We start from the raw sequence: 21,574 nt of genomic DNA, 5'->3' as shown, positions 1-21,574 counted from the left end.
CGAAAGAGGAAACGTGTAGTGTTGTTTTTGTGGTGAACTGTGCCTTTAACCCCGCACACTGAAGAGGTGCCTATCTGTCACAGTGGACCTCAGAGAGCGCGTGAATGTCACGGCTGTGCTGTGTCACTGCTTCAACTGTTTGTGCTTTGACAAATTAATACATCAGTGAGGCGCAGATTACTCCATCAAGAGAACAAATTGTTTGTTGCTCTTAATATTTATGATTTCAGCGACCTCAGAAAATCAGCCTCAGTCAGATGTGTTAGGATGCTCCGAGCCGGTCCGCTGATAGTGTGTGAGGCATGTTATCTACGTCGAACAGCAAACAGATAAGGCAGCACTGACATCTTCATTTTCACCTTAAGCTTTTCCGCCTGGTGTAATATTTCATCCCGACGCGACCTTACAGTTGAGAGCTGTCACACATTATCTGTAGGTTCAAAACAAATGACTCCATCACAGCATAATAAATGACGCAGTGTTTTCACCAGGCTGCCGTGTCATTATCGTGTTCAGCGATTAGCTCGGAGGCCAGAGGTGGAGGAAGAGGAGGAGAGGAGGAAGAAAGAAAAAGGAAAGAGACCAAGAGGAAGAATAAAGAGGAAAAAATCAAATATAGACCAGAGCCAGCCGAAAAACAAAGACAGAGTGAGCAATAAAGACAGAGTGAAGACTAATGCAGGCTGCGCGCACGCACACACACACACACTTCTCTCTGTATCACAGTTAAAGCCTAAAATGAATGAATCTGAAAACGTCACTCGCTCTGACTTCAAAGCCTAACACGTAAAACTTTAAAGTGATCGGCGAATCAAACTGACTTTCAACAACATAAACTTTTCGCTTCATAAAGCGTCTCAGGCTCAGGTCTCTCATACTGCGTCATGTACTGCACTACATGTACTACATGTACTACATGTACACCCTGTGGGCGTGCAGTATCACACACCGAATGGATCCGTGTCTGGATTTGTGCCTTCAGTAAAGCCTCCACGGTGTCTCGATGTCCTTTCCATATTAAAGACGGACATAACACTCGCTTCACTGGACAGACACCCTCTGAAGCTACAGCTTCCATCATGACCGTAACACACGAGATGACAAGAGTTTACAGACAAATCTGAGCCAGCTCTGCCACATCTGAAGCCTGGTTACTGACAGCCAGCAGCCACACCTTTAATCATCCTGAACGTTAAGCCTCATCATAACTTAGAGGAGCCACTTATCATGACATTAGGTGAAATTACAGAGACCAAAGCCGTTTTGTTGTTCGCTGGCTGTAAACAAGTTAGGCAGTAATCTCTCTACTGTCAGATGTGGAATAAAGTCAGAAAATTTCCAAAATATAATTATAAAAATATATATTTAGGCCTAGAAAGCAGACTAATCAACACATTTTTAAGAAACTTTATTTAACGAGGGAAGTGTCGCTGGGAGTCAGAGCTCATTTGTTTCATCCACAGTAACAGAAAACCAACTTAACTCCTTCGGCTGGACTCGGCGTCTCTGAGGACACTGATGTCCCCTCCCGCCTCATGACCAGCACACACAGTCCCACAGCTCAAACAGAACAACATGAAGAGGTTAGAAGCCATCAGAAATCAAAGCAGAAACAGCTTTATTATCATCTGTGCCACTTGTTAAAAAGTGCACGGCTGAACTTTATGTAACATCCCCTCCGACTCATTTTGCGAGGATCACTTGTGCATCGCAGTATGAATACTGCATCGTACATCAGGTAGGCTTCGTGCTGGGAGAAAACGAGCTGACAGCTCAGAGACTTCAGCTCCTCCATCACAGGGATGCTGCTGCTCTGCTTCTCCGCTTGTGTAGCTGATTCCTCTCGAAAACAGCGTGTGTGTGTGTGTGTGTGTGTGCAGGAACAAATAAGCGTCACATTAATGAAGAAGAGCTTCACTACATGCACACCTGACTAATCCTGCGTCGCACACTTTAAGGGCATGTTTTAACCAAACTAGCTGTGTTTTAAGGCACTGAGGAGTTTAAAGCTTCAAAGTGAAGAGTGGGCACACTGGATCCAGGACTTAGCCTGTCCTTCGCAGAGCTATAGGTTTTATGAGTCTTTAGCCACACTGGGGTCATCCTGTCTAAATTTACAGTGGCGGCGTGTTAACATTTTACAGCTTCTTTTGTGCATTAGGACGGGGATCCTCGCAGCCGCTTGGCACCGCACGCTGAGTAAAGATTTATACTTGGTGGAGGAGCTTCTGCCGGCAGCACTGAAAGCTTTACATTTGCTCAGAAATACAGCAGAACAGGGCTGCTGTGTTTCACCAGCAGCAAATGTGTGACGAGTATTAGTTTGTACTAACACTAAATGTTGATGAAAAGATACTGCAGGACTCGTTTAGTTTTTATACTACACCGCTATTCATGTCTCTGCTGACACTTTCTATGAAGACCACATCTATAGTGCTTTACAGTGTATTGTAATGCTTTCATGATGCTTTATAACTACACTTACAAACACACTTAATGCTTGCACACATACGCTATATGGACAAAAGTATTGGGACAGCTGTCCATCACACCAACAGGGACTTTAATGACGTCTCATTCTAAACACACAGACAGCTTTGCAGCTCTAACAGCTTCCACTGTCTGTCTGGATACTTTAGTTTACTTATTGTATTGCCCTGTCTAGTCTGCCTTGAGCTTAACAGTTTGTATACAGCGGATATCTGTACATTTATATTTTTTATTGTACATTTCTACCTTTATTCTTTACTTTTGTGCTTTTGTATTTTTATTTTATTTTACTTATGTGTAGTCTTCTGTGTAGCACCTTGTAGCATAATGTCATGTGTCATTCTGCAGTTCCAGTGCAAACAAAGAAGCTTGATGGGGTCATTTCTGCAATCAGCGCATTCTGAACTTTATAATGAGGTTCTTTCCAGCATATTTTTGGAGAGAAAGAGAAAATATCCTGCAAATACAGGCCCAGATTTTAATAAGAGAGCCACCGACACATGGTGTTGTAATCCTGAAGGAGAGTTGATAAATCATTAAACGGCTGCCAAATCCTTTCATCCTGCGGATCGGAGCAAGAACGGCTACAAGGAGGATTACATCAGCAGCGGGTACAAAAAGATTAATAGATATCAAATTAAATAATCGCTACCTAATTCCAGCTATTGTCTCGGCATACTGAAGCTGTCTTCAGTGCCCTTGAAGCCCTCGATGAGAGTGGAGGTCTGAGAAGCTCCAGAATGAACAGTGTGAGGCTGATCCCAGAGTAAAGCTGTTGACCGGGCTGCTCGGGACCTCTTTGAGCAACGGGGACCGAAAATTAAACTGAATATTTGGCCATAACAGTACAGAAAATGCCTGGTTGAATAAGGGCTGTGACCACATACAAAAACATCACTATTAGAAGACAAAGCTCCTTGATGTGAACAGCGTCCACATTCCTGCAGTTCAATTCATTACTCATGCAGTTTGACACGAGCTCCTCCAGATTGTCAGGGTCAGTCATCAGTCAGTCAGTCCGTTTAGACGTCGGGTTTTAAGAAGAGAAGCTGCCTATGTCATCTGAATTGTCAGAATCAGACTTTTTCTGCAGTATTAAAGTAATCCAAGCAGTAGTTGTCTGTGTAGGTTCTCAGTCATCTCGGTTATGGTGGTTAAAGTGCCAGAAGTGAAGGTTGCTGACGTTTCACTTGTCATCCGAAAGGCTTCTTCAGTCCTAAAACCTGATGGGGAGTTCCAGGTATTTCGCCTCCAGAGGAGTTGTCACCTTGTAGGTGGTTCTGACACCTCCTGCCATCATGTATCATTAACCACCAGCTGTACGTACAGTCCAGTACTGTCAGCAAAGCATGACTTTTCACGGTGATGACTCACCAAAGGTGTCATTTAAAAGCCAGGTGTGGTTCCTCCTCAGTCATTTTTGCAGGATAAAACTTGCTTAATGTTGCACAGACCAAAGCAACTTTATTTTTATCTCCACCACCTTCTTTTGTACCAGGTTTGCTGTGCAAAAGGGGCGAGTGGTGGAGGTTATGGTGGAGACAGGCGGGTGACGGAAACGGGAGGAAGCAGGTCGACGGGTGACGAGGTCACAGACAGACGCTGCTCGGGTTCACCAGCCGGAAAGGCGACGCAAACGGCATTCAAGAGCCGGAGAGAAAGAAAAAACAGAGGACAAAAAGAGGATGGATTGACTTTGGCCGAGAATAAAAAAGACAGAAATTATCCTGACAAGAGATAAAATGGCCTCGGGCACAGAAGAAAAATAACAAAAGGTTTCCTCCGCCTGCAATACAACAAAAGATGCGTTCAATTTAGGGCACTTACCTAAAAATCAGAAATCTAGAAGCCAAAGGAGTAAACATGTACTACATTCTGCACATAATTACATGTTTATTTAAGGCCTACAGACAGACGGGAAACAAGAAAGAGAGCGCACGCAAAACACACAGAGAGGAAAGCCCTCTAATAAATTAGCAGCCCTCCTCCTCCTCCTCCTCCTCCTCCTCCTCCTCTCTGTCGGGGAGGGAAACCTTTCAATTAGCTCAGGCTGAGCGCATCACACAACAAAAGACCTGTCCGAGGCCGTTAACGTTAGCCAACCAGGGAGGCGGATCCTCGCAGGAAAACACTGAAGAATTAGCTTCCAGCAATCAGGCTACTCGGCCAACGGGAGAAGGAGGTCGTGTGTGTGTGTGTGTGTGTGTGCTCCCTCGAGAGAATCTAATAAAGTTGTTTACAAGCAGATCTTGAATAAAGACACACAATACGGTCGTCTTCACCCTCCTCACCCCCCCAGGCGAACCCATTCACTTCCTCTCTTCAATAGGAACAAGCAGCGCTGCCCTATAGAATTTACCATCTAGGGTGGATAATTGATTTCTTTTGCTGGCTCAAGGAAGGTATACCAGCAAGAGATAAAGACTGTGCAGGGAGGAATTCTCTCTCCCTCACACACACACGCACACACACACACACACACACAAACGCTGACATCGTCTCTGGGCTGAAGTTCAACCTTCTCAAGCAGACTTTCAGGATCCAACTTTGAAACTGCATGTGTTTGATTGCAGGTGGGCAGAGAAAGTACACCGAGTAACTGGTACTGCAATAAAACTTGTTGTCTTGTAAAGACGAGTCTGTCTGTCTGTCAGTATGTCCGGCTCCCATCACTGCTCCATCCTTGTAATATGAAATGCAGCTGATAGTCTTGCTTGCTCTGGGCAGTTTATTGTGTAATGGGATTAATTTCCACAGAAATGTTCAGACACATCCATAAACAGCCAAATGTACACACACAAGCTCGAGCAGGCTGGAGGCGAAATAAACTGACAGCCCATCTTCGCTGTGCCGCTTCTTCAATCTGAGATGCTGAGGTTTTCCAGTGGAGTCTGTGAGGATGATAAATTTAAGTCAGACAGTCAAACGGTGAAGCTGATCGTCTTCCCCGTACGAGCGTCCGTCAGCCTTCACGAGTTCACGACAGCTTTGGACAAACTACAGGTTTAGGCCTGGACGATACTCCAGAAAGGACGCAGACATGGTTTATCTTTCTATGATCACCTCAGTTCACAGAGTAAAATGTGAAAATGTTTTTGCCTTTATACACCAGTTGAAGTCGCTACCTTTGAATTCTAGACACATTCTGCATGTTGAAACTTTACGGTTTTGCTACTACTTTAATGATAAATCTTGAATTTCCCTCGGGATCAATAAAGTATCTACCTATCTAGCTATCTAACAGCAAATTAGTTTTAAATTCATTTTTTTCAAGTTTGCGAATTAAGAAATTTGAGAGCACAAATTATCAAATGATTGTGGAGGCTTTTTGCCCTCTGTGGTGCCTGCCAGGCTGTGTATGATGCAAAAACCAAAGAGGAAGCTTTGAGCGGTGATTCAGCAGACCCGACTTCACCTGAATGTCGCTGACACGTCTGACACGCAGCCACGTAGAGTCCTCTGGGAGCACAGCATTAAGAGTCACTTTGGCTTTTTTTAATAACCTCTTGTGTTTGCCAGTACTGCAACTTTCAGCTTCCTGCAGCACCTACAGATCGAGCGCCGGCAGCTTAAACGAGCTGTTGAACGCCGTGTGAACCACGTGATCTCTTTGCCCTGCGAGCAGGGCTGCAGGGCCGCAGGGTCGGCAACGTGAGCTGATGAGGCAGTCGGCTGATGTGTTGGGACTTTTGTCAGATGTGATGAGTTAAAGAGATGTGCGAGAGGGTGCGAGTGTGTGTGCTGTGTGTACTTTTCTAACAATTTGGATCAGAAGCTGAAGGCTGGGTGTACAGCACAAGAACCGAACGTATGTGTGGAACATCTGTCGTCTCAGCTGCTCGGTCTAATTGTCTGATGTTCTGTTTGTGGTAAGAGTTGTGTTTTTCTTCAGCTGGGAACAGAGATTCAGACAGAAACAACTGTACAGAGAAATGTTTTATCTCCCTGACCAACTTTTTCAAAAACAGATCCGTCCCACACATCAGGGGATGAAACTGAGCAGATAAGGTGAATGTGGAAAATATCGAAAAGACATCCTTTCTCAGAGACATAAAAGGCCTCTCGTGTTAAAATGAAAAGAGGGAGAATGAGTCTGAGCCGAGCGTTTGATTTCTAACTCCATATTAGCAGACGCTTTGCAGCTTTTGTTTCCTGTTTTCTAATTTTTCTCCTCGTGTTTACATCGATTTCAAAGCTCTGGGTGGTAAAACTTTACGTTGGATCCACTTTGTCGACTGATCTCTGACTCTGACAACTCTAACAGCAGATATAGATAACTGTGTGGCGCCAGCGAAAAGATAACGACTCAGATTGAATCACTGTTCCACAACACTACACTGCAGTTTTAACAAGGCGGGATGGCTTGTGTGTATCGAGTGGAAAAAGTTTGAAAATAACAATGCAGATGACAGGAAAATGATTTTGTTTGTTGGCGAGACGTTTCGCCGCGCACACGTTCCCCCCGTTGTGGGAATATTTCAGATCCAGCTGTATTCTGCAGATTGTGAAGTCTGATAGACAACAACAACACCCGATCTGTTCTTATTGCCGTTTTGATCAAATCAAGTGTGCATTTGCAGCATTATAGAGAGCAGTGTGTGTGTTAACGTCTTATGAACAACGTGACACTGTTGCTCAGGCACAATGTGAACTAAGTCATTTATTTGGTCTTTATATCATTCAGACTCTTAACAGCTGCAGGTATGCATTACACATCAGCTAACAAGACTGCTTTTCCTATATATAAAATATATATAAAATACAATGGTCATAACACACATTTGTTTCATGCTGCTGATTAAATTTGGATTATTACTGGACGTCAACAAGATCAGAAACTTATTACACCCCGATGACTGCGATAAGCGGACGCCTCTGAAGTAAAAGAATGAGTCAGTTTTAAAGCTACGGATCAAACGATGACATGTAAGAGACAGGAGGACCAGAGTCACCCGACTGCAGAACTGCAGATCCTTTGAGCCAGTTTTAGCTCATTGTTCTGGTTCAGACCACAAGTCCACTCTCATCATCCTCCCTGGTAGCTGCAGCAGGCTGCAGGCTTTAGAAAAACTACAATTGGTGCTTCATCGCTGTGTGCCTTCATGCACCAGTCAATGACAGTTAGTATCCAGATCTGTCCGGACTCCACCAGAGGAACAGGACTCCCCCTGTCCTGTTTGGCTTCCTGTGCACATTTATGATCCTCTGATCACCATCTGGTTCATGTGCTCTCAGCTTACGTACGGACACTAAAATCCGCCCAGCCTGTGATAAACTGTGAGGAGATGGACCAATCACAGGCCTGCTTTGCTGCCCTGATTTGAGGCTGCAGATGCGGACCGACACGGAGTCACTGCTGCTGTGACGTCAAACTTTGAGTAAATGTTTGCACACACAACCTGGCAAACCCTCATTTACAGATAAACCTAAGACGCTTTCCAAAACCACAGAGGACGCCTACATAATTGGGAACAGACTTCTGCACGAGATGGCCAGAGGGATCAGAGTTTAAAGAGCGGCTAAAATAAGCTGTGGAAAGGAAAGGAAAGTGACATATCTTGTCATTGGAGGGAACTCACTCCAATGAAATCTGTTCTCTGCATTTAACCCACCCAAGTGACGTGCACACACACACAGCAAACCCGGGGCAGTGGGCGACCGCGTGCAGCGCCCGGGGAGCAGTGGGGGTTAGGTACCTTGCTCAAGGGTACCTCAGCCATGGACACCGGGACAGGGAATCGAACCAGCGATCCACCGGTTACGGGTCCGACACCCTAACCGCTGATCCACGACTGCCCAACGTCAGTAGACAAAGCATCAAACATGGACGTTTCTGCAGAGAAGCTACAGACTGTAAAACACGGAGGCTTCACACACACGTTCAGCCCAGCAGCACTGAAGATCCACACAGTCAGCACAGTTTGAGGTGGACACCTGAGATCAGAGTCACCAGTTCGGTCTGTGACCACATGTGAGATCTGGTCCCAGTCTGCCCTTCAGTTCCTGAGTTCTGCTGCTGAACAACAGAAAACACCATGAGGTCACAGTGAGGCTGACCTTTGATCGCTGGGTTGGAAAATGTCATCACTTATTTTATCCTGTCAGACATTTGGGCGAAGTTTTGTCAGAATTAGTGTGTGAATTCTTAAGTTTTGTGAGCTCACTGTGACCTTCGGCCACCAAATCCTCATCAGTTCATCTTTGAGTCCACGTGTGCTAAATTTGAAGAAATCCCCTCAAGGGTAGACGTTGAGATAAAAAGATTTGCTTGTTGTAGTAGCTGCATGTGCTCAGACAAAGCAAGACGCAGAAATTGTAAAAAGCTATTTATCAAATGCTCTGAAAAACATCCATTTATGTGATTTAATGCAAACTCAGAAGACGCTCAGGAACCAACACTTACGAACACACAGGTTTCCACTTTCATAGAAGCCCGGGCAGCACTGAGAGCGTCGCCGGTACATGGTCCTCACGCCCCTCCTGTACGCCGTCTTGTAGCTGATCCTGTACACACACACACACGAGTGATAAAGATAAAAGTCTGCTTGCCACTGATCATGTCAAGGTACATTTAAAGGCACAGTATGTAGTTTCTGCCACTCGTGGTGTCTCAGTAAAAACAAAAGAAAAGACGTAAGCAGTGAGGGTGATGTAAAATCTGACGTGACTCAGGCTGAAATGTTGACCGACAAGGTAAAGTTTTTAAAGTTTAATTTGCATAACGTTTAGTCCTTCCTCTGACTCTCAAATGTCAAATGGTTTAATGTGGTATAATGTTAATTTTAAGTGTAATGTCACTTTCATGTTAAGGTTGCAAACAGAGCGACAGCTAAAAGTTGTACTAAAAACTTCAACCAACAATTCACACCTGGTGGTGCTGTTTAGAAAGAGCTGAAGACCAGCGAGGTTCTCCCACTCGTTCAAGGACGCTGATGTTGTCTGACATTCCAGCTTAAGATCAATGACTCAGCTCTTAGCTGGAGGAGCTAAACCGGTTGCCATAAAGCTTAATGTGGTCATTAAATCCGATACGCAGACAGTCGCTCATCAAAATGACCACATCAGGCGGAGCTGAAGTGTCGGTGTTGGGCAGTAGACACCAGAGACCGACTGCCTCTGGGCCTCAGGAACAGCACTACATGAAGTACAAGATGTGGAGAGTGTGACCCGCTGAATAAGATGTGAACTGGCTGGATAATATCTGAGATTATGTGAGATAAAGATGTGAAATGATCAAACACTTATTCACACATTTCTGCCTTTGTACCATATGTACATAAACACACACACACAAAATAGTTAGACTATATAGACAAAAATACTGGGACACCTGGCCATTACACCAGCAGGACATTTAGTTCTAACAGCTTCCACTCTTCTGTGAAGGCTTTCCACAACATGTTGGAGTGTTTCTGTGGGAATTTGTGCCCATTCATGCAGTAGAGCATTTGTGAGGTCACACACTGATGTTGGACCAAAAGGCCTGGCTCACAATCTCAAAGTTGGAAGCATAGCATTGTCCAAAATGTCTTGGTATGCTGAAGCATTAAGATTTCCCTTCACTGGAAGTCAGGGGCTGAGCCCAAACCCTGAAAAACAGCCTCATAAAGAGGAGTGTCTGCATACTTTTGTCTGTCTTCTCTGTCTCTGCAGAGAAGGTTGTGATGCTCCATTACACCATTGGAGATATTTGACTGTCAGGGGACTTCAGGTGGTATTTACGATCCACGTAGTGTTGGATTCCCCCCACACTTCAGTTAATCCCATGAAGAACCAGCAGCACGGCTCTTAGAGTTCAGTTTCATCAGGAGACAAAACAAACTAACAAAATGTCCACAAAGGAAATGTTCACACTTTCTTCACTAAGCAGAAAAATCCAAACATCCACCTTCTGAACTCAAGTTTCTCTCTGAACTCAGACGAGCTGAACTGCTTCGTTAGCTCAACGTAAAACACGAGTGGTGGCGTTATGCTTATGTCCTTATAGGATCATACATGCACACACACAAAACGTTACTTGACTGTGAAAGTTCAGTCACACAAGGAAGCTGTCACACGTTAAACATTTAATATTAATTAAAACACTGACAAATTATCTGAAATATCAGTTTGCAGTACTAAAAAGTAAATGTAGAAAAACCACAGTTTTATACCACATTAAACCAAAAGCATTTGAATTTCAGACAGCTGGTCCAACCGTGTGAGCCATCAGAAGCAGTCACCGTGACATTTGAGAGACATTTTTCAAGGCTTTCTGACATTTCATGGATTAACTTCTTATCTGGCTGAACGACACAATAATCAAGAGGTTAATACAGTGAGAGCAGCTGCTACACTCGTCCACACTGCCGCCTCGGTTTGAACAACGTGCTGCCACCTGTGTCTTACCTGTGTCTGGTGCACTTGAACCAGTTGAGGATGTCGGTGCAGCGGGTGTAGTAGACCTGGTCAAACGGATGAGCGTAAGACTCCTGCACTGTCACCGCATAGCTGGAGGGACAGGAGAGCCAATCGCAGGTTAACAGAACAATCAGAACCTGAAGGAAACGTTCGTCGCTCGTAAACCAGCACGTCGCTCGCCATCATTGTGACATCTGAAAACTCAAAGTGGCAGCTTGTGGCGTAGAAGGACGCAATATTTCTCTTCAGTCATAAAACATTATAGATGTGACTTGTAATGAATTATAAGCTTATGCATCTAGGCTGGTGAATGGTTATAAACCAGAGGTTGACTAACGGTGCTTATAAGGCATCATGACTACCGTACCTATACTCACCTGTACACAGCTCAACAACCAGCTGTAGTGAGGACTCAACAGTCCATGCAGTAACATTTCCTCGCTGGGTGATCAATACGGGATTATTTTATCTTATCTTATATTTAAAGCTAAAGATCAATGAGCTAAGTTCTTTTTGTCTTGATGCTGTCAAGTCAATTAGATTCCCCTTCAAATCAGATCATCACAATGTGAGGTATTGATCCCTGCACAGGTAGCTCGGACGCAGCGTGTTCGTGTGGTGAGGTTTTCCAAATCTGAAAAATCCTTGAAAGTCATTGATTCTTTGAGAGAACTCTGAAAGCTTTCATTTTATTTTCCTAAAAATATTGAGGATTTTCAAGTATCCCGACTTAAATTTTGATTTCTGTACTTTTCTGTCGTTCAGCGAGAGTTTGTCAGACTCGTGCTAAATAAAGGTTACTGGACTGAGTGTAACCTTTAGCAGGAAGAGAAAACTGTAATAGACATCAGAGGTAATATCCATTTCCACAGTTCCTCCTGATTACACTGAGAGATTATCGATCAGAGCACCTGCACTCCGCGTCGCTCTCATCAGATATGACATTGTGCTTTTACTCAGCATCGCACTGAGTGGAGAGACCACTCAAGCAGTCACATTACCGTCGCTCTGAATTTATGTCCCCCATATGTGCCCAGGAGTAAACCTCTTCCCTTTTGCTTTTGATTATTGGCAAACACTCAGTCTTGATTTGTGGCGGGGAGTCCATTAGTTCACTGCAGCGTTGAGAGACGTGTTATTTCACTTTGGACAGTGGAGGAGAAGAGCCTGAACTGGGGAAACTGACCTCTCCCAGTGGCTGCACACGTTGGGGTCATCCGGGTTCAGGGGCGAGACCAGAGAGATGAAGGCCGCCAGGCTGAGCCACAGCAGCAGGGCTCGCGGGGAGACCTCCCCAGCCCCCATCGTCCTCCTCCCTCTGTGCCTGGGGAAGCAGAGAGACGCAGTTAGGATCGAGACTTCACCTTTTAAACAGAGACAGGAGGACAAGGCTTCTGAAGAAACAGACATTTGATCGCAATCTCCAAAAACATGGCTGGAAAACAGCTCTTCAAACCAGTTCACTTTGGAAAATAACTGCACCTTAACCCACTGTGGCAGTGCTGGAAAGTAACTAAGTACATTTACTCAGGTGCTGTCCTCAAATGACGTGCTAGTACTTGTGAGGTACTTTTCTTGTGTACTTCCACTTTCTGCTGGTTTCTACTCCTTTATATTTCAGAGAGAAATAACTAAACTGAATTTCAAGGGTGCCACTTCATCGAATGGAAGAACGAAATACTTTTCTGATGTCCAGGATCCTTCAGATTCTATAAAGGACTTCTTACAAAGGACAAACGAGAACAAAGGGACCGCATCACTGTCCTTCCAGCACACAACTTGGAAGGACCCGTCCTACAAAGGAAGTTCATTGAGGGGAGAGGTGTGATGATGGCTCATGAGAGTTGATTGGCACAGCTGGTGCTCGTTAACTAACGCACCTCTCCCTTATAATCAAAGATTCTCTATAAGAGAGGTTGACCCTTTACAAGCTGTGAAAAATATATGAAATGGTATACACTTCCTGTCTCCGGCGTGGGTGTGGTCATCCCTGCCTTGTTTCTGAACCGTCTCTGGTCTAATACAGAAGTGTGTTGCACCTTTTAATCATCTCACAGACCCTCACGTTTATCTGCTGTTCCTTTGGAGGGAAGCCCAGATTATTGAGAACCACTGAACTACACAAATACAGTTAGCAGTAAAATGTTACTGTAATGTTTCCTTACATAGTGATATATCAGTACTAATAGTACTGTTGGAGTACAGAGTATTTCTTTCGCCCTCGCTCGTAGTCTGCACCCCGTTAGGCTGTGCTCTTTATAGTGCAGTAAGGAATGGACTGCAGGAGGTTTGATGTCCAATCTGTACGTTAAGCATCCACCAGCAGCAGGAGAAGATGTCCAAGTGTTTACAGAGACAGCAGGCCTACAGTACAGAATCAAATATACACACACATTCATTCATGTATATCCATGCATCAGCCTTCCCTGTCTCAACTGACCGAACAGACCAAGACTTAACCGGGGATTTTTTCCTTTCATCATCTTTGTTGTCCCAACCTGTCCCTTGGCAGATTCTGTCCTTACAAAAAGGATCAGCATGAAAGAAGGATAATTTACAAAACTGTTCAGTGTATGTTTAGGGAGTGGGTGTAAACTGGTATGGATATAAAAGAATGTAATTACTGTAATTCACAAGAGTGACACAGAGTGAACCACTGGTCAAAATGAATCAGTGGAACTAATGAGACCTAACTGACAGAAGCAGCACTTTCAAAAACAAAATCAGCAGGTTATGGCACAGTCTGAGGCCAGTGCCATGATACAAAAAGCAACAGGAAAAGCAACGCAACCAGGGTGTAAATGTTCCTTAAATGTGAACGATATAACAGCCGTTTTAGAAGGCAATGAAACTTCTGCTTGTGGTGATTCACTGTTATTTTCTGTGGAGCAAAGGGAGGGCGGGTGAATGCACGTCTGGAGAAAAGACCGCCGCTGAAAAGTTAAAATCTCCTGTACTTTATGCAAATAAAATAGCAGGGCACACATGCACTGCTGAGAATGCCAATCAGCAAACGTGGCTCTGCAAGCAACAACTCAATGTGAGGTTGTGTGTCTGACACAGCCAATCTTGTTTCCACTGAAATCTCTCGCTGCTTTACATAAAGGGTGGCTATGACAGTAAAGGCAGCAGCAGGCAACCGTCAGTCTTTACAGAAAGTGAAACAGGAAAACTGCGGAATCTCAAAGGAATTCAATGTAGCATCAATTTTTAGCTTCATAGATATTACTGTTATTGTTGTTTGTGTCGCCACTTTTATGGCTCTGATGCAAGGAGGGAATTTGGGGCAATACAGATGGAAATTTCAAAACAAAATTATGACCAAAACATTTTTCTTTAAGGATACACTGAATCGTACCCAGCCTCAGAGGATAAATATCTCCATGGAGGCACCTACATCTTCAAACTGTTTGCACAACGGATGTTTCCTCCCAGGCGCCTGTGGGCATGACAGTGACATAAGGCTCCACAGCAGACCGATTCCTCATGCCATCAGGCCATTTCAGCAGCACACACACTGACAGCCCGAGAAAATCATGGAGATGATGAAAAAAAAACTCAAAAACCTGAGTGACAGAGGCGGTACGAGTCAAATTGTCCCTCCAACTCTGTCCCATAACGGAGTGACATTAAGATGTTTGTGGACAACCGGTGAAGTGTTCTCGTTAGGTGTGATACGAGCGAGGCCATGAGGAGACACTGAAGAGCCAGACAAGCTGCATGTTTTTGTTGTTTTTCTCACAGGTGCCTGGTAATTAAGGTGAAGTCACATGAATCAACTCTGATGACGAGTTAAGTCCAAGACAAACTGAATTGTTGTAACAGTGACAATAATTATACATTAAAGCAAGAGAGGCACAGGCATGTGTGTGGTGTCAAGTTTGGGTCAAGGATAAAAACTACATTTTCTCAATGTAATTCTGAATGCGATTATTTATTATTATTCAGATATTCAGATGCGATGAAATTGGACAATTTCCTGACAGCAGAATAACAAATCGCACATAAGAAACTCCAGCAGAAAATCATTCCAGAGACACAAGCAGTTTTGAAAAATGCTGATCATTATTCACAGTAAAAAGAGAATTTTGCGTGGGTGGATATAATATATAATCAGACAAAATCACACAGCACATAAGATATCCAAGTCTTGCTTTGGTTTGGTTGTTTTTTTGATTACATTTCTCTCAAGATGAAATCCCATCTTGAAAATGTGAAATGTACATAATTTACACAAAACCCAGTATTAGTCAGCCTTAGTTATTGTGCATGTACATGAAACGTTTACTTTGTGCTAATTTGTGTTTTGCCTGTGTTGACTGGCAAGCTAACAGGAAACTGAGGGGCAACTGGTTTGCCTTCTGACTAAACATTTAATTGATAGGTTGATATGAACCGCACCTCTGTAGATCCAGCAAAGAAAAAAAGGAGTTTAGCATAGTTTAGCAAATGCTGGAAGTAATGAAACAGCTAGCCTAGCTAAGTTAGCTAACCAGCTACAATCAAAACCTGTGTCATTACCTGATCTGAGTAGCTGCATGCTACTCAGATCGCTAATGCTCTTACCAAAGCATTAAAGTACAGTTTGTCCAAAACTCAGCCAATACAAGATAACAACAATATGAACACTGAGACAAATGCTGTGTTACAACATTAGTCATTAATCGGACAAATCGCTGGTTTTACTGCAGTTCTGCATGTGTTCCCTGACGCCAAATCAATGGCAAGTGTGCTACTCAGATCGAGCAGTGAAAAGCTGTAAAGTGTTGTTGGTTTAGTGGAAGCTAATGCTACCTTCTAGCTGTTGTGCATCAAAACCCAAGTGAATCCTGTACTGGTCGCTTGGTAGCTAACAACACTTAAACCATGTTGGCACTGGGGGCCATATCGTTTCACTGCATGTGATTTGCGTTGTGATGCATGTGTGTTCCACTAAGAATGGGTTAAATGCAGAAGACAAATTCAGTATGTGTATGTAAAAATATATATACTGTCAATAAAGCTGATTCTTCTTCTTCTTCTTGACTGAAGGCTAACTGTTCCCTCTTCTCGGCTGTGTTGACACTGTGTTCATGTCATTACAAACAACAACAGATCGCTCATATCAAATCATAGTACTGTAAATGACTCACAGCTATGATACGCCGTCACTGCTAAAAACAACATAAGTGTTAACAAAATGCTGGCAAAACGGATGGCAAGTGGTTTATCACTGCCAGCCGTTTTGTAGCACAAATCAGTTCAGCTAATTTAAATGTCTACGATTATGTAGGACAAACAAGACAAGTCAAATTAGGATGTTTATATGCCAAACAAAAAGCAAGAGCTGACCTCTGAATGAACATGCAGAAACAAAGCCTCATTCTGGATAAGAAGGTAGCCTGTCCACAAACAAAGATTCAATCTGAACTTAATGTAAGACAGGAACAAAACGGTTTCCCAGAGACACGAACCCAGCTTACCTTGAGCAATATTGAGTGTGATGAATGCTAATCTGAGGTGAGACTGAACTTCAAGATGAAGACCCGCAGTTGATGACAAAGGTGGGACTGGATCTCAGGATCCCTGTGTTTGAGACAGACAAGAACCAATGCAGGACCATGAATACACATACAGCAATTCAGATTACGAAGATATTTTTGAAATGACCACAGTCTGCAGGCCTTGACAGGTTATTGATCCATGCTTCATTACAGGATACTTTAGACATGTAGGTCTCGTTTCTCATCTCATGAGCGAGATGGTGCAGATTTTCCACCCACGTACTGTAGATTTCCCCACATTTTGCACTCCAACAACGTCTTAATCATCACCTTCGTGTAAGACGCACCTGAGGACACTGAAACTGCAGAGAATTCACTTCTGCAAATTAATTCGGTTTCAGCACATACAGGTAGACGCTTCCATCTGATATTCCTGAGGATTCGACCGAGAGATAATTCAGCGTCATCAAACATTCAGGCAGCAGTGGTTTTACCTGAGCTCTGCCATATTTTATCACTGCGGTTCATGAAAATTAAAACAACTCCACAGTCTGTGTGTGTGTGTGTGTGTGTGTGTGTACAGTATTCTTGCTTGTGTAAAAGTACATTTGTGTGCAAGTGTCGGCCTTGTGCTCATTGGGTGCTGTTTCTCATAAGCAGCAACTCACAGCGACAGGAAATCAATAAAAACACTGTTATTGTTAGTCAAACATTATTTCCCTGGTCCTGACGAATGTCTCAACATCAGGCTTTTGCAGTAGAGCTGTCAGACAGTGATCTTAGGCAGAGCTGCCAAGATGTGCTACAGACACTGGTATTATGAGTTTACAGGGGAAGGGGATATGATGCAGTGCAGCGAGCTGCACTGTGCAACAGGCACACACACTCCAAAGTAACCCTATTAAAACGAACAGTCAGGAAACAGACCAGTGCTTTCAGACTCAGAGTCATCCGATATCTTTTGTCTTTTCCAAATGCTTTCGCAAAGTTTAACGCTTTGAGATGAGATTCCTCTCCTGAGAATTTAGATATTACCAGAATCAGAACAGATCTACTGGATAAAAACCAGAAAACTTTATGGTATCAAAACCGAAATCTGATCTCTTCTTATGAATATTTCAAGTATATTATAATATGTAAGAGAACAGCTAATGTGCACTTAGAGCAGTGCTTTCTAAACACATGTACAGACTCCTCTGTTTTCCCTTCTCATGATCTTCTCGCATAGTTTATACAACATCTTATGCCTCTACATTATTCAGTTGCTTAGCTTGGGCTTCTAACTTCATGTTTTTGTGCTGGCTAATGAATACATGTGTCCACATCAAACAGGTTCAAACCATCAGCAAGAAAGATCAGGTACGTTTGCTAATAAAATCCTTGGAGCTTAGTGTGCAGTCATCTTCTCTTCAGTACACGACCAGCACATGTGGGTTTTTCCTGTGCATTCAGCAGACACCTCGTGCTGATTCAGACTGGATTCAACCCACTGCGTCGTGTGTTTCACGGTTAAACTGACATCTTGCTTTGTCTTTTCCCATAAATTACAGTTTTGTCTTACATAATCAGACAGGAATTTCTGGATATTTTTTCCTCCACTAAATTTTTCTGCAGTCAGAACAGAAGATTCTCCCTGTCTGCGAGGGTTTCCTCCCACAGTCCAAAAACACGCCGGTTAGGCTGATCGGTGGCTTTAAACTGTCCGTCGGTGTGAATGTGACGCTTGTTTGTCTCAGTGTGTGTCAGCCCTGTGATGAACTGGTGACCTGTGCAGGGTGAAACCCGCCTCCTGCCCCACAGTCAGCTGGGATCAACTCCAGCACCACCACCACCACCACCACCTTAACCCCGGAGAGGAAGACTGGAATCGAGCCTGCTCTTCAGGCCAGCAGAAGAAAACACTGATGAGTGTGCTTTTCCATTAACTATCAGTGTGTTTTACATTTTAAAGATGTGACGTCATTACTGCTCCACACCTAATGTAGTGGATGTTCCATGAATTATTCTCTTCCTTTGGTCTGACACACACCTCAGTGCTTTGGTACGCTGCCTCGTCTTTTAGTCTATTTTGATCTGTAAAGGTGGGAGGCAGAAACACGCTGAGGTTGCAGCTGCACTGTCAGCAATTATCCAACAATAAGACGAAACCTGTGATACGTCTGTCATTATATGCAAGTTGTGTCCGTAAACACGGCTGTCCCCGTGAAACAGACACTCTGCAGTTACTCTTTCACCAGCAGTAAGTTCATTCTGAGAATTTGTTTCAGTCCTGAGAAAAAAAAATAAAACACAAAACCGAGTATTTGATTCAAATAACAAAGCAAATGCAGTCACTGGAAATGTTTAAAAGTCTGGGTTTCATTTGGTCGACTCAATGCAGTCAAACATCTTTCCCCCTTAACAACTTGCACATTGCATGGCACAATGGATAAATCCATCCCGTGGGCTGCTTCCTGTAATGAATGCTTAGCAAAGGTCATCATCCCCCACAGTTTAATTAATGATGTTGATCCAGGCTTTCCCACAACAAGTTGATTCACATCCACAGCCAGGACCCAAACGTGTCCTCACACCAAAGAGTCTGCAGCCATACAGACCTTTAATATGTGACTCAAAGCTTCATTGACCAGCATGCTCCTCTGTGGCCAATACTCAGCCCCGCCGTGATGGAGAGTTACAGTTTGCTGACAGCAGAAAGAGACCAGTCGATCTCCTCAGTGGTCTCCAGGGCTCTTTGGTAATCTGAGCTCTAAAATGATGGCAAAGCAGCACACAGCTCACTGAAACTGAGCCAGCTTAAAAGGCCTGTCGGACGCACTCAAACGCAACCAAAAACGTGTTCACAGAGCCTGAAGTGTTAATAGGATTGAACGTATTAATAAATTAAATATTACGCTAAGTCAGATCAGGAAGCAGGATCCACATTCACACATTCAATAAGTCATGAGTACTGAGTGGTGTATTCATTTCAGTCTGAACTGACACTGACAGAGAGCACATCTCTACCACGTGATGACCCAGAGCCAATGACTTGTTTGGAGATAATTAACAGGGAATCTTACTAATAAGCAATGTTCAAAAGGATGTATATATACGACTAATCGAACTCGTGGAAAAGTAGGGATGTCTTGTGGCTCTCAGATTTGAAAATCTCAGCAGCAAAGTCTCTTTCCTGTTTCGTCGACCACCTCCCTGCAACTCCTCTAAACGTGGCGCTGGATTCAGTCAAACACAAAAACATTGTCTCTTATCAGCAGTGATGTTTCCTTCATAAATGCATTTACTGTCTCAATTTAGTTGTAGCTGAATGTCATTTCTACGGCTCAGGGCTGCAATGTAACGTCTCACCAGTCAAGTGCAAAGCTTTGGTTAAGAAAGCCTGACAGCAGTGCACGAGCAGCCGTTATTACGGCGGTGGAGTCAGTGCACTGTGACCTCAGGGATCCACACGAGGCTGCGGCGTGTTTAACAGCTACACTCAATTGGCAATGCACCAATCTGTGAAATCACCCTAATCCGCCCATTCACCCTTCATCTGGCCCTGATCGATGGTCACCTATGGGCGAAGGGGATCCGAGGGTGGAGGGATGGTATTGATGGCCATGGAGCCCGGTCAATAAATTGATCACTTTAGTCCCTTCTATCTTTAAGACACGCTCACTTTTGTTGATTAAGGGGTTCTTGCATTTCACTGCAGATGGTTTTCAAATATTAGCTCTTATTAAACTTGCAAAACAGGCTCAACAACCTGCCAGAAAAACTGCAAAGTGAGAACTTTATCAGAATGATAACGCGTGCTCCTGCTGCAACCATAATGTGATAAGTGACTTAAAGGATAAATCTGCTCATCTTCTGTATTTTCTCACTAAATCCAATAAACAGGAGTGTTTCAGTAACGTTTTTGCACTCGCTTCCCCTCAGCAGGGAATATTATGTCGCTTCAGAGTGACCTCTTAACAAACGAGGAGGCAGATTTCAGACGGAAAACATCTGAAAACACTCATCACTGACAAATCAGAAAACAGCCAAACTGCCCGTTAATGAGAAGATGTTTTCAGCAAATGATCGCAGTATGTGATCATAAGAGTATCAACTGATGCTGGTTCTCACAACCACGCAATGCATGCTGGGTACAGGCCTGTGTGCAGTTTGCATTCCCAGGACTGGAACATCATCTGGGGAAGTGAACCACAGCCTGTCAAACCAAAACCAACCAAAACAAAAAGTGTGCAGCTTCTCAGGTCCGTCCTTCCCCATCTGTGGCATTCAGGATACTGATTCTGACTGAAGACGAACGTATGGAAGACGAATGGAATTTTTTAAAAAAGCTGCTGACTGCAGTTTCTGGTGAATGTTGTTCAAAAAGCAGTAAATAGTGTGTTTGTAGGGGACTATATTCAGCGGTGGATTAATCCATATTTAGAGCTCTGGTCAGCATTTGTAACCTCAGGAAGCTGTCTGTGAGTCAACATAAACTAAGAGATTCTTCCACTCAGTGACCTTTTAGAGTAGAAATGACAAGAAAGATGTTGGCGAATGTCTAACTTGTCTAACTGGATTTTCATTTTGAGAAACTGGCAGTTGGTCTTATTATCACTGACACTGGACCAACCGCATGATGAAATGACACCGTGCCGCACGGTGATCACAGTCATCAGAAATCATAAAATTGCATCATAGTACAGTGGAATAAGCAGGGCAGCCACCAGTGGCGACTCGATTGTCCCGACATCTCTAATTCGGACAAGCTTCACTTCCTAATAGCAGCAGATGTCACAGGAGGTTATGTTTGCAGCTTTTGTGCCGTGGATGTTAGAAAACTGCTGTCCCTGACTGACTGGGCTTCGTAATGTTTCAAGATGCCACATTAAAGCCTTTCTCGGGGCAGAATGCAGTCCACCCTGCCTCCTATAACCCCTCATGGCCTGTAATATCCTTGGCTCCCGGGGCCTTTTAACTTCAACATAATGTATAATTAGCCCCAGGAAAACTGAAGCTTTTCCTGTTTTGCAACTCCCTCTTGGTATCAAGGACAATGAAGTAATGGCTTTTTCAGGAGGAGCACAAGAGAGAGCTGAGAAAGCATTTCTGCCTTGCAGGACAGAGAGGCCCCGGCGAGTGAAAAGCGGCCGCCGTCCCTGTAAACACGTTAGTACCACAGAACAGCACAATCTGTTAAAGTACAGCCAAACTGCGGACCC

At 43.8% G+C, this 21,574-nt stretch overlaps 1 protein-coding gene across 3 annotated transcripts in view; it reads right to left on the bottom strand.

Moving 5' to 3' along the window:
* Window positions 1–21,574, bottom strand: part of LOC124063335 (multiple epidermal growth factor-like domains protein 11) — a 94,613-nt gene that overhangs the window by 54,631 nt on the left and 18,408 nt on the right. For all 3 annotated transcript variants that reach the window (XM_046396895.1, XM_046396912.1, XM_046396904.1), the window contains exons 2-5: window positions 16,353–16,455; window positions 12,077–12,214; window positions 10,879–10,980; window positions 8,894–8,994 (exon numbers count right to left, since the gene is read on the bottom strand). In XM_046396895.1, coding sequence (XP_046252851.1) covers window positions 8,894–8,994; window positions 10,879–10,980; window positions 12,077–12,195 — 322 coding nt within the window. In that variant the 5' untranslated portion in view covers window positions 12,196–12,214; window positions 16,353–16,455. The remainder of the gene's footprint in view (window positions 1–8,893; window positions 8,995–10,878; window positions 10,981–12,076; window positions 12,215–16,352; window positions 16,456–21,574) is intronic.

This window comes from Scatophagus argus, chromosome 1, assembly GCF_020382885.2.
Source record: "Scatophagus argus isolate fScaArg1 chromosome 1, fScaArg1.pri, whole genome shotgun sequence".
Taxonomy (NCBI): Eukaryota; Metazoa; Chordata; class Actinopteri; family Scatophagidae; genus Scatophagus; species Scatophagus argus.
This window is presented reverse-complemented; position numbering and strand designations above follow the sequence as displayed.